Here is a 16,349-nt window from a genome sequence, read left to right as displayed (position 1 = left end):
TTGAATTAATTGCAGCTGATTCATTATACACAGACCAGATAGGAGACAGTACAGCAGTCAACCCTGCTAGTTATATAAATGTGCTTTAGTCTCTCTGTGTTGCTCAGAGAGAGAAATGTCCTCCCTTTCAAAATATTATTAAATAATAAATGCTGTTTTTGTGGCATGGTGTACAAGTGCATTTAAATTCAAGTCAAAGATCACTCCTAGGTTTCTCTCTCTGAGCCTTTGAAACAATGATCAGCATTTCTGTTTTGTCCTGTTTGATATATTAAGGCCTGGATGTTACAGAACTTTTTACAGCTCAGATACAGTGACAGATACAGTGTCATCAAGAGACACAGCCATATAGAGCTGAGTGTCATCAGTATAGCTGTGGAAAGAGATGCCTTGCCTCCTAATGACACTGCACAGGGGTAGCAGGTACAAATTAAAAAGTAACCATCCTAAAATCGATCCTTGCGGTGACCCACAGGCAACCCTTTGGTGATTGGAGGAACAGTCGCCTATGGATACAAAAAAGTTATTCCGCAAATATATGAGTTAAACCATTAAAAAACAATTCCAGACAGGCTGATATGCTTACTTAACTAAAAAGAATCCAGCATGTTGTTGTCAAGATTTGATCTGATGTCAGTCACTACTTTAAGCAGGACTGTCTCTGTGCTGTGGTGTTTTAAAACCTGACTGACACATTTATAATTTAGTGTTTTTAGTTTTAAAAGATACTTAACTGATTAAAAACTAGTGTCTCTAAAATTGTGCGTAAAAATGGGAGATTTGAAATCCGTCTGTAGTTGCTCTGCGTTAAAATATCCAGGTTCCATTTCTTTAAAATTGGCTTACCAGCGCAGTTTTAAAATCAGTGGGGAAGACACCAAGCTGTAGGGAGTAATTTACTGTGGTAAGTTTGTCTTCAGATACACAATTAAAAATAGTTTTTAAAATGGAGGTTGGAACTGGATCAATCAGTCAGGGTAAGGATTAGGGTTAGTGTTTCCTCATCAACCAAGATAAAACATTCCAGCTTTACATCATATTGTAAATGGGATATAGGTAAAAGTGCATGTTTTGCTGGCAGATACCAGATCTAATCTTGATTATTTTCAGCAAACTCTTCACATTTGGATACTGAAGTTAGATGTGGGATTTAAAAAGGAATATATTGTACTAAAAGGCAGTCTGGGATTGTGAATGTTGGTGTTATTCATGCTTGAGAACAGGGCTGTTTCTGTCATTTTGGGGGCCCTATGCAAGATGCTGTTATGGGGCCCCTATTCTGTCAAACTACGATGGATAGATTCCTAACCCTTTTTGGTGATCCACAAAGATGCAACAATCTATTACATTTTAAGAGGAAAACGGGCTCGAGTCGTGAAAATCGCTCTCAAATTAAAATCAAATATCTTAAATTGACCCACCCTAGCAAGTTGAACTGATAGAAAATGATAATACAAGGTAAACAATGGGGATCCTCTATAGGTCAAGAAATGAAACTGATGCAGTGTTCCTCAAAAATATTTGTTTTAAGTTGTAAAACATTTTTAAACTTAAACATCCTGGTCCAGTGATGTTGAAGGCGGCCCTGCAGCTTTCCTGGTATGCAGCTCCAAAATATTGCAGAATTGCTCCTGCAAAGACAAAATTCCTCAGGTTACCGAGCAAAATAGAAGCAAATATTCATACTATATAATTGAGTTATGTTCCACTAATGCAGAAATTCATAATTTGTTTTTATATTAAACTTTGCAATATACAGCACAGTGTCACTTTTAAGCAGTTTTCGACACATTGTACTTGTTGGAGTTATAAAACAAGATAAATTACTGATGAACACTATGTGATACTGAAGGAATATTGTTTGTGTATTTCTCAGGGTATTACAAAGTGGACTACTTATATATTGCAAATATTGAACAGCATAGGAGCTCTATGGCAAAACAGCAGCTCCCACTAGACGAGGATTCAGCAGACATGACAGACATCTGGCTAACAACACACCCTCCCTCCCAAATGTAATGCCAACGCGCTGGATCTGCCATAATTCCCCATAACGGGTGTCACTTCGGTCAGTTAGTCAGTCTTACGACATTCACATGTGACATATACATTTTATTTAAGCCCTTTCCTAAAGCAAACACTTAAGCTAGCTAAAAATTCGGCATTAAAGCTCCCCCTTTACCCACATCATGAAAACAAACCTTACCTTTATCCTGTGAGTGTTTTTCTTCATCTAGTTTCTTTTTGTTTCTTTTTTCTGAGCCAGATGAATTGGTTTGTTTTGATGCCATGCCGTGAATGGCCGGTACTGGCGGCTCAGCGCAAACTTGTTTCGCCTGTCCTCGTTTAGTAGTACTGGTCGTCATAGCAATGCGGCACGGTAGAGACCGGATCTGATCAATCGATAGAGACCAGATCTGACAAATCAGCAGGCTTACCTATCGCCTTGGCTCGCTTGGAACCTCAGTGGAGGTGCTACAAAAAAAGTGCCAGGTACCTTTCACGCCTTTTCTGTTGGGTCACTCCTCAGATATTGAGGCCGGACTTGCAACTTGAGGGGGCCCCCTAGTGGTGTGGGGGCCCTATGCACCCGCGTGATCCGCATATGACAAAAAACAGCTCTGCTTGAGAAATATGATCAACGTGATTTTTTAAATTGCCTTGTTGTTTTTCAGGGAGTATGTTATGGTGGATTTCTAGTTTGTCGTTTTTTCGCAATCTGCGCTCAGCAATTCTGTACTCCTTTGAGTTCTCAGATTTTTCAATGGGACAACCTTTATTGTAGTTATTTTCCTGGTTTAAGTCAGAGCTACTGCATCAAGTACTGTTTCACTAAGTCTTCACCGGAGGATGGTAAGAAATTATTATTGTAGGTAGCTATTTGTGATGTGAGAGTTGTCAGGGGTAATGTAGCATTTTTTAACTGTATGTTCTGTGGTACTTGGAAGAGAATGATGAAAACTGCTAAAAAACACATAGTGGTGGTCAGACAAAGCAGGATCAATAATAGGAGATGAGTTGAGACCATATGATATCCAATTTTTGTGAGCTGCTACATTAACGTGCTGTTCAAAGACATACATTCCAACAATTGTAAATAGTCTTTGGCTCTGGTATCTGTCAACATGTATGTTATGATCAACAATTAAAATTAAAAAACAGGAACCAGATAAATCAAGGAGAAGGGGCTGAAAAGTTATATTTAGTCCAAATCATGTTTCTCTGTATATTGTAACTGTACCTCCACTTTTCCCACCCTTTCTACTTGAAAAAGAAAAGCTGTAGTTGGGTAGACAGGCCTCTATCAGTGTGGCATGTTGCTGCCATATGTGCCACCACAGTACTCAAATTGGTGTGTTGTTCTAGCAACACTGGAAGCTGTAAAGCTGTTCCCCAAATAAGGTTTCCAGAACACTTTTTAAAGCTAGAAAGATAGCAGGACCCAACAAAAATCTTTCTCTTCTGATTAAAATGTCTTCCCCAAAACTTCATAGTGAAACTTTTAAAGCAATAATCTCAATGATTTTCTTGTAAATAAAGATCTGTTAAATCACTATCTATCGCCGAATGAGGTAACACAATGATGATTGAAGCTATGGCGCACTGTTGAAAGCCCTTGCATTTGCTGTAATACCAAAGAGGTACACTGGGTGTTGGTGGCAACTTTCGCAGAAAATATTATATATTATATAATATCGGTGCACAGTTAGTGACGCATTCATCCAGCAGTGGTTGATCGGCCAGAGAGAGTAGGTAGTTTGCATCATAATGACCAGATTAAGTTAGCCTAATGTAAGATAATGAATAAGTATGTACCAGGGGTGGGCCAATGGCTGACAACCATGGACTACTAATTCCTGACCATCATAACATTGTGATTTAAAAGGCTCCCCACCAGAGAGCACGATCAAGTGGCATGCCCCCTCAGAGTCACCATTGTGCAAGAGTTATTGTTGTTTGTGATATTTTAGGAAGAGGAATTTAAAAGATGCATGTTTGTGCTTAGTGCACTAATATTACGTCTCCATGTCCTGTTTATTATTTTCTTATTAAACCAGCTCAATTAGTGAAACCGAAGACACTCGGTTAAATTTGTGGCAGTGTTTTTCTTTTCCTGCAGTCTGCTATTTCTCTCAGTTGTGCCATTTTTATACACAGTTTTCTTAGCTTAGCTTTTTTGGCTCGTCGGCCAACATTGTTTTATGCATATGACAGTAGTATGTACATATTGTTACTTTTACAGCAACCATTTTTTATCAAGTAAAAAGAAAGCTCGAGTATGCATTCCACTCGTTTAAGACAAAACTTAAGGCAGAAAGACCTGCAAACAAACTACAACTAAAGACAGCTGCAGTCAAGGCCTGGCAAAGCACCACAAAGGAGGAAACCCAGCGTTTGTGATGTCCACGGGTACCGGACTACAGGCAGTCATCGCCTGCAAAGTATTCTCAACAAAGTTTTAAAATGAATATTTTATTTATGAATATATTCATTGTCCAATTACTTTAGGTCCCTTGAAATGAGGTGACTATGTATGAACATTTTTGCAATTCCTAAATCCTTCCTCAGATTTGGATGTAAATGCCTTCAAATTAAAGCTGAAAGTCTGCACAAGTTCAGAAAATAACATCACTGTAATGCAGCCTTTAAAACCAGGAAATATATAGTCTCATATCATGATAACAATATGATATCAATACCCAGTCCTGTCATCTGATTAAATTCATATTAGTGGAGCTGTTAAGCTCTTAAAATATGGACAATCTTGCTTTTTGTGAAAGAAGCATGAAACTTTCAGGGTTTGTTCTTGATGACCTAAGCTTTAATTTAAGATGTGGAGGCATTCTCAGTTTGACCCCTGAGGTCAGCTGGAGGTCATTGACCTCTATAATATGACATTTTCATGCACAGAATTGTAAATGTGAGTATCTTAGGATGTAAATGTGATACAAATGTAAACCAAATATGTATTTCCAAGCTTCTGGGCATAAGGAACTCATTTATGCCATTGATAGCACTCTACCTAAGTAGATTTCCATAACCCCCTCTGTAATTATTTTCCCATCTAATATGACAACAAAATGAAAAAATGTATTTATAGCCTGGCTTTATCACACAATCTGATTTTGTTTGTTAAAATATATGCAAATTAGCGCATTTTAACGAGATAACGCCTCATTTGCATATTTAAACATTAAAATACAAAAAACTTGCAATACATTTTTTTCTTAGCTTAACATGATCAACTGAGAAAGTTTCATGGTGATATCTATTATTTAATTTTTTTACCCTATTCACCTATTGTTTCTCGCCTTAAGCCACTCACATTCCTGGTAACCTTCACTGCACTTAATGATGTTGACCTCTTAGAGTGCTATCAATGGCATAAATGAGTTCCTCATGCCCAGAAGCTTGGAAATACATATTTGGTTTACATTTGTATCACATTTACATCCTAAGATGCACACATTTACAATTCTGTGCATGAAAATTACATATTACAGAGGTCAATGACCTCCAGCTGACCTCAGGGTTCAAACTGAGAATGCCTCCACATCTTAAATTAAAGCTTAGGTCATCAAGAACAAACCCTGAAAGTTTCATGCTTCTTTCACAAAAAGCAAGATTATTGAGCTTAACAGCTCCACTATATGGTTATTTTATGGTTATCCACTTGTAGTCTTGTAAAGTCAGTAACAACATCTTAATGAAGATAACACTGAAGGATGTAATAAACATGTTTTCCCTCAGTTTTTAGATGTATTTCCCCTTTTGATTTCCGCAGCCACACTGACGGCAGTGTAGCTTCGTTTAATAGACTCTTCTTGACAAGCACTCATTAAATCATAGTGGCAACTCTTTCTTCTGACAATAAAGAGCCTCTCTCATACCTAATTAATTACTGCTAAGTAGTCATTCGGCATGTGCACTTCTCTCTCTCATTTCCTCCTATTTAACTTTGATTATCACACTGATGATGTGATGCATTCGTGGTTAAGGATGCAGACGTACTGTATGCCTGCACTTGTCAATTGCACAGCTGCCTTTTTTAAAAAGTGTGATTGATTTGCGGCTGCATCACATAATTATGGATGTGTAGTGTGATTGCTAAATGGCCAATCAGGATGTAATTGTGTGGCTGCTTTGGTAGAGAGCAGAACTTTTGTTTTAATAACCTACAGTCAGTAAGTAGACTCTGTGTGACACTCTCAGGGTCCTTCATGTTTTGTTAATGTGAATGACTGTAATCTGGCATGATGGAGAATTATGTGATGCCGTTTGATGTTCTTTTAGAGAGGAAAACGGGAATGACTGGGCAGCTTGTTTGTGCCTACTAGTGCCTTCAGTTCAAGGTGAGACTATAGGAACCATCATGCTGAGTTGGATTTGCTAACACAGCTTGGGTCCCTTCAATTAGAAAATGTTTTGCCCTGTGTTACAACTTCATTCTGGCAGAACAATAAAATTTCCTTTCAAATACGTTTGCTTGCCCATCTTTTGTGGGTTTTTGATGCCACCTTTTTTGTACCTTTATCCTATCATTTTAAAATAATGTAAAATATACCAAAATAGTATCAAAGATGCACATTGGAAGAGATAGTTTATCAAGTGATTTGAATGGTCACTCATCCAAAAGCACTTTGCAAAAACCTCAACAGTGGTGGTCGCAGCTTTTGTTAATAGCTAGTTAACCAAATTTGGCTATTATAAGATAAATAAGCATATAAGCATTTTACATTTTTGTGTGTGACAAACACATTCACATAAAAAGACAACATGCATAGTATCCTACTTACACGAATTTCTCATGAATCATCTGGAACTCACAAATAAAAGTGAGTTCCAGATGATTCATGAGAAATTCGTGTAAGTAGGATATCTCTCATTGAATGTTATTCAGTCAATGTTATTCAAGTTGAATGACTGATAACATTCTACTAAAATAATGTTGGCCATTATCTAACAAAGTGTTCTTTGAGATTTCTTGAATACACTACTCACAATAAGTTAGGGATATTGTTATTTACATTAGTGCTTTTCCTATTTGGTCTGAATTTTAATGAAATAAGTAAAAGTTCCATTTGATATTACTAATAATGAATGAGAAGAAACACCATTTTCATTAGTTTAATATTTATTACCCCAAAAATTTAGACAATAACAAGGATAGCCCAAAATAACAATAATGACAATGTCAGTAGCAGGTGTTTCCACCATTTGCCGCAATGACAGCTTGACAGTGACGTCTCATGCTCCTCACTAGCCTCATGATGTTGTTCTGAGGCAATGCGTTCCACTCCTCCACAAGTGCTACACGCAGTTCTGCCAGGTCACGTGGGGGTGGGGTACGATCATCCAGTCTCTGCTTCAGCTTGTCCCAGACGTGCTCTATGGGGTTCAGGTCAGGGGACATTGCTGGCCATACCATATGAGGCACTCCGACTTCCTGAAGTCGAGCTGTGACAATTCTGGCACGATGTGGTGGAGCATTATCATCCATGAACAGAAAGTTGGGGGTGTGCTGGCGGAATTGGGGGATGATGATGGGTTCTATGATGTCTCTGAGGTAAGAATGTGCAGTGACTGAGCCATCTACAATAACCAAATCTGTTTTGCGCTGACTGGTGATGCCTGCCCAGACTGTTGCACCTCCTCCACCAAAGGGAACCCTGGGGACCATGTTGACCTCGGCGTATCGCTCACCTCGCCTTCTCCAGCAACGCTGACGACCATCATTTCTGTGCAAGGTGACCCGACACTCATCAGTGAACAGGACGGTAGACCACTGCTGCATTGTCCAGGTCACATGGTCTTGTGCCCACTGCAAATGTTCACGGCGGTGTCTTGGTGTCAGTGGAGTCACCTGCAACGGTCGTCTGGCAATCAAGCCAAAGCGGTGGAGTTGGTTTCGAATGGTTTGTCTGGAAACCCAAGTACCCCTCACATCTCGTAACTGGGCCTGCAGCTGTGTGGCAGTTGCATAACGATGTCTGAGTGCATAGGTCCTTAGGTACTGGTCATCGTTGCGGTCTGTCACTCATGGGGCTCCACTCCTGGGTCTGTCACGAACTCTGCCAGTAGTTCTGTGTCTTGATTCAAGTCTGCTGATGACACTTTGAGACACACCAAGTTCACGAGCAACATCTGACTGCCTGCCACCGACCCGAAGGCGCGCTATGGCCAGGTGGTGCTGCTCGTCCGTTAAGTGACGTTGTGTGTTCATGGCTGTTTGAATGATGAACTTGGAATGACTTACTGACAAAACCAGCTTTTTATACCCACAGAATGTTGAAATTGATGCCACATTGAAAAGGGTTGTCTTTTGGTTTTTTGGTATTGGCCCCAATATGTAAGGCACACTGTACACAGTGAGACCATTACGTGGAAAACACAAAATGAGGTGTGTCTATCACCCCAATACAATTGCCTCCCTATCCCAAAACTCTCTGAAGTGAAACAAACACCATATGTATGAAATCCACTGAGTCTCTCACAATATCCCTGACTTATTGTGAGTAGTGTAAATGATATGAAGAAAAACAACAACCCTAATTGAAAGGACTTGGGAATGCCATAACCAAATGGGAATTTGGTTATGGCAAAACATGTCATATCTAGATAAAAAATAATGTTAGTTGCCATGCTAGAGGGAAAGCTGTGAGCAGAGCTAAACTCACTGGATACAAAATAAGCAAAAATGTAATCATGATTGAAAGACATTTTTTAAAAAAAATCCTTTTTGTATTTACCTGCACAGCAGGAGTATCCCATGGCCATCTCAGTAATTTAATTCCTGGGTGTTTTAAGGGCTCAGCATACCTTTATGTCATAAAATACTTAATAGCTTCTTGTAATCATATATGTCACTGATTGTTGTTTTGTTTTTATTTCTCCTCTAGATAAAGATCATCAACAAATACTGCTCTTCAGATGACCAGGTACTCTGACGCTGACCTAACCCTATACACCAGCATATCATCAAACATATCACCATTCACATTACATGATTGCTGACATATTGATGAAGCTATTAGAGACACAGACAGGAAACACGGGGAGAGGTCAGAATCAATGTGGTTAGGTGGTATGTTGCTTATCCACTGAGAGAAATCTCCTGAATATACATCTTGAATGTAAGAGTGGCAATCTAACATCTGTTGGTAAGGCTGGGGACAGCTCATCAGAACAGACTGGTCTAGGAAAAAAAAACTCAAGAAACAACCTCCAAGGTAAACTGGAGCACACAGATACAGGCTGCAAACTTTTATTAAAGTACTCACATTTCAACACCATGTGTATCTTCATCAGAGTCAATATACTCCAGATCTTCCTCTAGGTATTGTTTCTAGACCAGTGAACTATCCTTCAGATTTATGAGAAATGTCAGTTGGTGGAGTTCCCCATTCAGCCTAGCTTCTTTTTTGGCTTCTTTGGCAATAAATGTTATACAGGTGTAGATAATTGTTTCATCTGCATACAATTGCAACTGTGCTGACATGTCTGGATTTTTCTATAGGCTAAAAAACTTTCTAGAAACATTTTTGGAACACTTGGGCTCAATCCCGCCCCTCTGTTTTGCACATTCGTGCCGAAGAGTAGGGTGTCTTGAACCTTACTGGGATAGAGTGGTAGAACAAAGTGTTAGGGCTACAATGTCCTACAGACAGAAATCTTTCAGAGGCACACTTCAGATTGAGGGTTACAAAAACTATGTGATGTTTGGTCCTTTTCTTTATAACAAGCTTTAAAAAATAGCTACTAGTTTGCTGTTGTCTCGGTAGCAATAAGCTAGCTAGCTAACAAATTATGTTACTGCTGTGTGTGCATGACAATCCTGAATTTTGAAAATTTTCATTGATGCATTTTCCTCCTTTGATGGCCTGAATTTAACTAAATTCTAACTAAAAGTAATGTTGTTGTACCGCTCCTCTAATATCAGTGCAGACTGACACAGTAGGAGCAAAGCACCACTAGCTGCAGGCTAATGAGGCAGTGTTCTTTCTTATTTGATGACTTGATTGATCGAATAAATTTATGAACAGATTGCAGATTTTACTCAGTCATTATGAGTGTGCACATTATGCTATTCTTGTCTGTTGACTGAGTAAGGAAAGATTTCTACTGTATATATTTCTACTGCTTTTATCAAATTATAAAATTGCATAAATGTCGTCCTCTACATCTCCGCAGATTGTTCACATGGGCTGGGCACGTGAATGCACCGAGGGTAGTGCTGCTGGTGGGACTACAGCGTTCAAGTTCCTGGCACTGAGAGGACCATATTTTTATATCTTCAGAAATCCCCCGGTAACTAGCCTTTTATCAGTCTTAGGTTTGAAACTTTTTCATTCTCATTCTTTTCTCCAGTGAATCTTTAAACCTAATGAGAAGTCTTAATTTTAGGCTCACTGAAAACGGTTTGTCCAAAATCCAAAACATATGTCATTGGCATTACATACAGTAAGTTCTATTCAAACGGTACAAATGACCAGTTAGTCCTGTGGATTCAGCTCAGCATTAAGATTTGATCAGGGCCTTTATCAAATTGTCTTTGAATGTAGGGGTGTGATGATTTTATGCTGCTGCTCATTGATCTGCAGTTGCCCCCCTCTGTGCTGTATGGCTTTGGTTTTCAGACAAGCTAGCAGCATCTTCACTATATCAGATGCTTTAGTTTTTGTATTATTTTTTAGGCTTTATTCATAGAACAGCTCAAGAGATGACAGGAAACAAGATGAGAGAGAGGGGGAGTGACACGCAAGCATAAGAGATCTTTTGTTCTATGACATAAACTAGGTAAGTAAATACACCACTTATGACTTTTAAAAGGATGTGTCTTAAAAAAGGCAGTTGCTAACAACAGACAGAGATCCTCAGGGACATTAAAGCTTTGAGCGTTTTTTGGTGTTTTTTGTTAAAATAAGTGTCAAATATCCCTATATTCCAACCGTAATCACTGCTATTGAATGTTTGGTCGGTAACCCATGTGTCTCTTCATCCTGCTCATGCAGTAAGAGAAAATACATTTTCTGGTATCCCTACGCCCTTTATCCAATCAGAACAGAGAGCTCCTTAAAGAGGCAGTCCTGTCTGCCCGTGAACATTTGGAGTTTCTATCTACATGTAGTCTGAGATGAATCAAAAGTGGCCTGTAACGTCAGCCAATGTAATAATGTTCACATACATAATAAACCACAAACGTAATAAAAATCTGCAGCATTTAATGTTTAAACCCACAAATGCAATACGTTTTCCACAAACCTAATAGCCGCTGCCCACTACAAATGTAACGCGCGATTTCCCACAAATGTAATAACTATTACGTTTGCAGGGATTTATTACGTTTGTGGGGACGTGAAAATCTTTATTTTAATGACTTCCCACAAATGTGATAATACAGTGAATAAAGGTCGTTGTGGTTGTTTGTTTGTTTGCCTATACACCTACTAATACTACTGACCGTGGGTGCAAAATCCAGTTTTTCATATTGTTCATACACTTGAATGTTTGAGTTTCAAGCTTTTGGGATGCCATATATTTGCATATTTCTTGATTCTGGAATTTTTTATGAGGGATTTGAACAAGATGTGTGTGTGAAGAACTATGCCAGTTACATTATTATTAAAAGAAAAGTATTTTGTATAGGCTACACCTTGAAACATGTCTAGAAGGAGTCTTTAATGATTGCATTTTGTTATTTATTTTCATCACAAATTGATAACTTAATTGTGATAATGTTCAAAGTTATTATCATCATCATCATCATCATTACACACACAGAGACACACAGCAAGTATAACTGTACAGTGTTTTGGCAATATTGTTGTTGTGGCATTCATGCCAATAAAACAAATTTGAATTGAATCAGTAAATTAAACTTCTTGCCTATTTAGAATAAGCGTTGTGTTTACAAATGAGCAATTAATCCAGATTTCTTAATATCTTTATTGCAAAGTCAAGTGCAAAAAAATACAGATGAGGAATGTGAAAAGCAAAAGTAGACATTGAGTGTATCCCCTGTCAAACTCACTGAGACCTAAGGGGTGACTGTTTTTAGCACCACAAAGTTCTTTGATATGTTGTGCTAAACAGCTGTTCCGACCAGCTGCTTTGTATACTTTCATAACACTACTATCTGTGTCATGATTTTGAGCTAAATCAAGATGTTCAGACAGCAGAGGTCTGATATAGATTGAGAGAAGGTGTCTTCCAGTTAATTCTCTAAACTGTGGAGACACTCTGCTGAACATGCCAATCGTGGAAATGTCGAAATCCAGGGTGAGTCAAATTTTTGGGTGGAGGGGAAAAATAAATAGACTTGGCAGGTAGTGATGCGTGGGTAAGGGCTTCTTTGGTTCAGCGCCGCGGACGGCGGTGTGAGTGACTGAGTGAGTGAGTGAGTGAGAGAGTGAGAGAGAGAGAATCCTCATTACCAAGAAGCATTTTGCTAATGCAAAGAAATAAATCTGTTTAAATTAGGTATTTATATGCCACAAAACAATTAAAAAAAAAGTTGGGGGGGGGGGATCCGTTGTGTGAAAGCAGAGCGGAGAGTCAGCAGCTGGATTTTGCACCCACGGTCAGTGGTATTAGTAGGTGTATAGGCAAACAAACAAACAACCACAACGACCATTATTTATTGTATTAGTACATTTGTGGGAAGTTAAGCTGTTTGTTTGTATTATGATATAAGCTCTGTTCTCTGATAAATATAAAATCCATTGTATGGTGTATGTATGTAAAATGTGCCTTTTTCATCTTCTTCCTTCATTTGGCTAGTGGTTGTTTGGTTGGTGGTTTGGCAGCTCTGAGGTGGGCTCTGAGACATTATGAGTTGTCTCTTTTGGCATGTCCTGCTTTCTGTTTAAGAGTTTCCATCACCCTTTAAAACTATTTGACAAGCCATTGTGGCTCACCTTCTATGTTTTAAAGGTTCCGAGCGTCATACTTTGTGCCTTTTTTTCTCTTCCAAACTTCAGAGGCTACAAAAAGATTCCCCATCACTCTTTATTAGGTTGTACAAACTTTAAAATTCAAGGACATTTTGTTCTCATTAGGGACCTTTCATCTTGTGGTGAGAGCAGGGCGGTGACGGTGGATGTTGTGAAATGTTTTTAGTCACCCTTTTGCTGAGGTGGATTAGAAAATTGGTACAACTCTAATTTCTGTGTATGGTAATAGTTATTTATATACATACACAGTATACATCAACAACCTAGGAAATATTTCTATAGTGCATTTTTTCAATGTGTGTCCCAGGATTGTAAACAGCAAGAAGACAGTGATAATAATAGGTTTTTGATCTTCACATTAAAGTTGGATATCTGAGTGATAGACCGATTTTTGCATTTTTTACGTGTATCGGCATCGGCCGATGCGGGCTGCAGCGTTCGCCGATCCGGCATTATTTACAGACAGGTGTCCACAGGCAGCTCCGTGTTGCTGGAGATGCTGCAAGAAATGGCAGAGCAGAAAACCAATCCAGTGTGGCAGCATTTCACAGAGCACTGTTCTACCTCACCTGTTTTTAATATTTGTTAAAGGAGTCATCACCCGGAAATCGCAATTTCTCTCGTTAAATCATGCATATTGGTGTTGGACCTCTGTTGAAACTTGCCTGAAAAGCTGGAGTTTGAAAGTGACTTATTTTTTTCGCTTTGGCTCTTTTTCCGAACAGGAATAGCGCACAGTAGTGTGCGTTCCTAAAGCACGAGATTTTGACTCTGCTCCTGTGGTGACCACAGGAGGCTACTTGCATATTAAGCATCGGCTCACAGCCGTCCACAGCCAGAGTGAGCACGCCGAATCTGCTTATTTCTCTTTCATTTTCACGCCATACATCGTCACCGCCAGCATTAAAACTCAGGTCTTACATGTAAAACACGAGTGTGAAAAGTAAGAAGGAAAAATAAATAATTTACCATTCAGAGACATCCTGCTGTAAACGTGTCTCTTCCACCGTCTCTGTCTCTTCACTCTCCCGTTCCGTTTCCGACTCCGGCTCGTACATAAATGCCTGAATTCGGTAAGGTTCGTCATTTGGTGTGTGCGCCATGACAGCTGGCTGTTTATGTTGTGGAGTCTGTGTACATGCAGGCTCGCCCCCCATTCCGGCTCTGTCCTTCCTGCGGCCAATCAACGCGCGCCTCATTACATATTAATACAATACACATCCGGACCGGTCAAAACCTCGCGCATAATCTCGCGTGAGAAAGTCGCGGTATGAAAAAGGGTCAGAACAAGCTCTATGTTTGATTTTTTTGATTTTATTTTTTTTTCTAATAAGTTTTAAGAATTGATCCAAAGCGATCCAAGAGGGACTGGATATGTGAAAAACCAGGTGATGACTCCTTTAAATATTGTTTACTTGTTCTTGTTCTACCTCACCTTTTTTAATTTCAATAAATGTTCCTTTTTTTAAAATCTTTTGTTCCAGCCTGAGTCCCATTTAGTTCATGCAATTATCCTCCTACGAGATATTAGCTAGGAGAAGCCTCAATTCCAAACTGGGCTAGCATGATTCCCATCCTGGATCTCTGTGCTCGCCCTCCTGTGCAGTGCAGCTGCTCTGACTTAATGGTTAAAAGGTGCAGTGGGCAGTGATCGGCTAAAAGTCTGCTACTCTTAATTCAAAACACACTTTATGCTACATTTTTGTTTCAAATCAGCAATGGAGAATAAATTGAAGGAGCTGCTGGCCATCATTGCCATGACTGTTTCCAGTCTTTAAGCTAAGCTAGGCTAACTGACTGCTGCATTGTATTTACTATACAAGCATGAGATTGGTGTTTATCTTTTTATTTCACTCTCAACAAGAAACTAAACAAGTAAACATGTTATTCAAATTGTCAAACCATTCCTTTAAATTGATCGCAGTCTTCCCTCCAGAGTTCCGTGACACAGAGCTAAGAGGGTCGGCCAGCTGTTTCTCAGCCAGCAGTCCTTTCCTCTGGAGAATTCTGCCCTCTGACATGCCACTGACACCAGCCTCTTGAGAAGACATGAAGTGTTTCGCCCCAGTGGGATAATGTGGATGCTTTATGCAACCCTTGTATCTGTGGGTAATGGAGGGATCATGGACTGTGTACCTGCTGTGGACCAATACACTGAAGTCTGTATTCTCCAGTTTGCTCCAGTCTCCAGCTCACAGATGACTTCCTCAATGTGGTTTATCACATGTATGTCCAAATGGAACACACTGAAATCTTCATATTATCATCAACATCTTTTCAAAGATACTTGTTAACAGAAGGGTACAGACTTTGTGGCTCATATGTGGTACAAAAGTTATCTAAATGCTTCAGGAAGCATCATTATTGTCTCCTTTAAACAAAACATGCCACAAGCAATGAAGTGCAGAAGTCTCTTTGAAGTTGAGGCAAAAATATGTTTTGTGCCTCTAGCTTGAACAAAAGAACAATAAAGCCTTGGAGCCAATGGAGAGCTGCAGTAAATTGTATCTGAGTGTAGAGCAGTTTCAAAGTGTTGTTTTGCTTGGTACAGGCCAATCAGACAGGACAAAAAAATTATGTTTTTTGAGATGTTAGTGAGAGAAATCACCAGCTGTTAATTTAGACAGATTGCGATAAACATAGTAGAGGTATCCTGGAGTCGTTGATATCATACCTTACACAGCTGCTGGGTTGTGAAATGCCAGACTTTTCCTCTGACTTTTGTTGAAATATGGTAGTAGCTGATATCCCTGAGGTAAAGAGGACTTAAATATGTTGCAGGGTAGCATTAACACGTGCTTTAATGAATCACACTCTGGAAAACAGTCTAATGAGTAGCCTCTTGTTGGTCTTGGTTAGTGTGTGACCCTGGTCAACAACTTTTTTAGTTTTTATAAGGGTGACTTTAGTAATGTGATTCTATAGAGTCAGTTATATTCACCATTCAAAACATACATGATGAAGATAACAAAAAGGAAAATAGTTTTGCTCACCCTACCAGATGTGGAGACAATGGCACAATAATGGGTTAGATTTGGAAACTGAGTTTTCCAATGATTCCTTTTTCATACAGATCTCATTATCATGGTTTTGTCCAAGAAATGCTCGGTTGTTTGCTATCACATTGTTGTTGGGATTGTTGACAGATCAATGATCTTTGGTTCCAGATTGATGGTATTTGGTGTTAAAATATAAGTTCACCAAAAACTTAAAATTCAGTCATTATGTACTCCAAAGTTAATGGAAAGTTGGCTGAAGTTTTGTAGAGCAAGACAGTTTTCTGTTTTAAAATATAAAAAACATAAAAAACAAACAAATATAAAATGGCTATACAGCTTGTCCAGTGTAATCCAAGTCTCCAGGAGCCCAGAGATCCCAACTTTATGTGAAAAGACG

At 39.1% G+C, this 16,349-nt stretch overlaps 1 protein-coding gene across 2 annotated transcripts in view; it reads left to right on the top strand.

The window, feature by feature from the left end:
- Nucleotides 1–16,349, top strand: part of sntg2 (syntrophin, gamma 2) — a 106,517-nt gene that overhangs the window by 59,634 nt on the left and 30,534 nt on the right. For both annotated transcript variants that reach the window (XM_030443549.1, XM_030443548.1), the window contains 2 exons: nt 8,901–8,939; nt 10,192–10,308. In XM_030443549.1, the coding sequence (XP_030299409.1) occupies nt 8,901–8,939; nt 10,192–10,308 (156 nt within the window). The remainder of the gene's footprint in view (nt 1–8,900; nt 8,940–10,191; nt 10,309–16,349) is intronic.

This window comes from Sparus aurata, chromosome 16 (assembly GCF_900880675.1).
Source record: "Sparus aurata chromosome 16, fSpaAur1.1, whole genome shotgun sequence".
Taxonomy (NCBI): Eukaryota; Metazoa; Chordata; class Actinopteri; order Spariformes; family Sparidae; genus Sparus; species Sparus aurata.
This window is presented reverse-complemented; position numbering and strand designations above follow the sequence as displayed.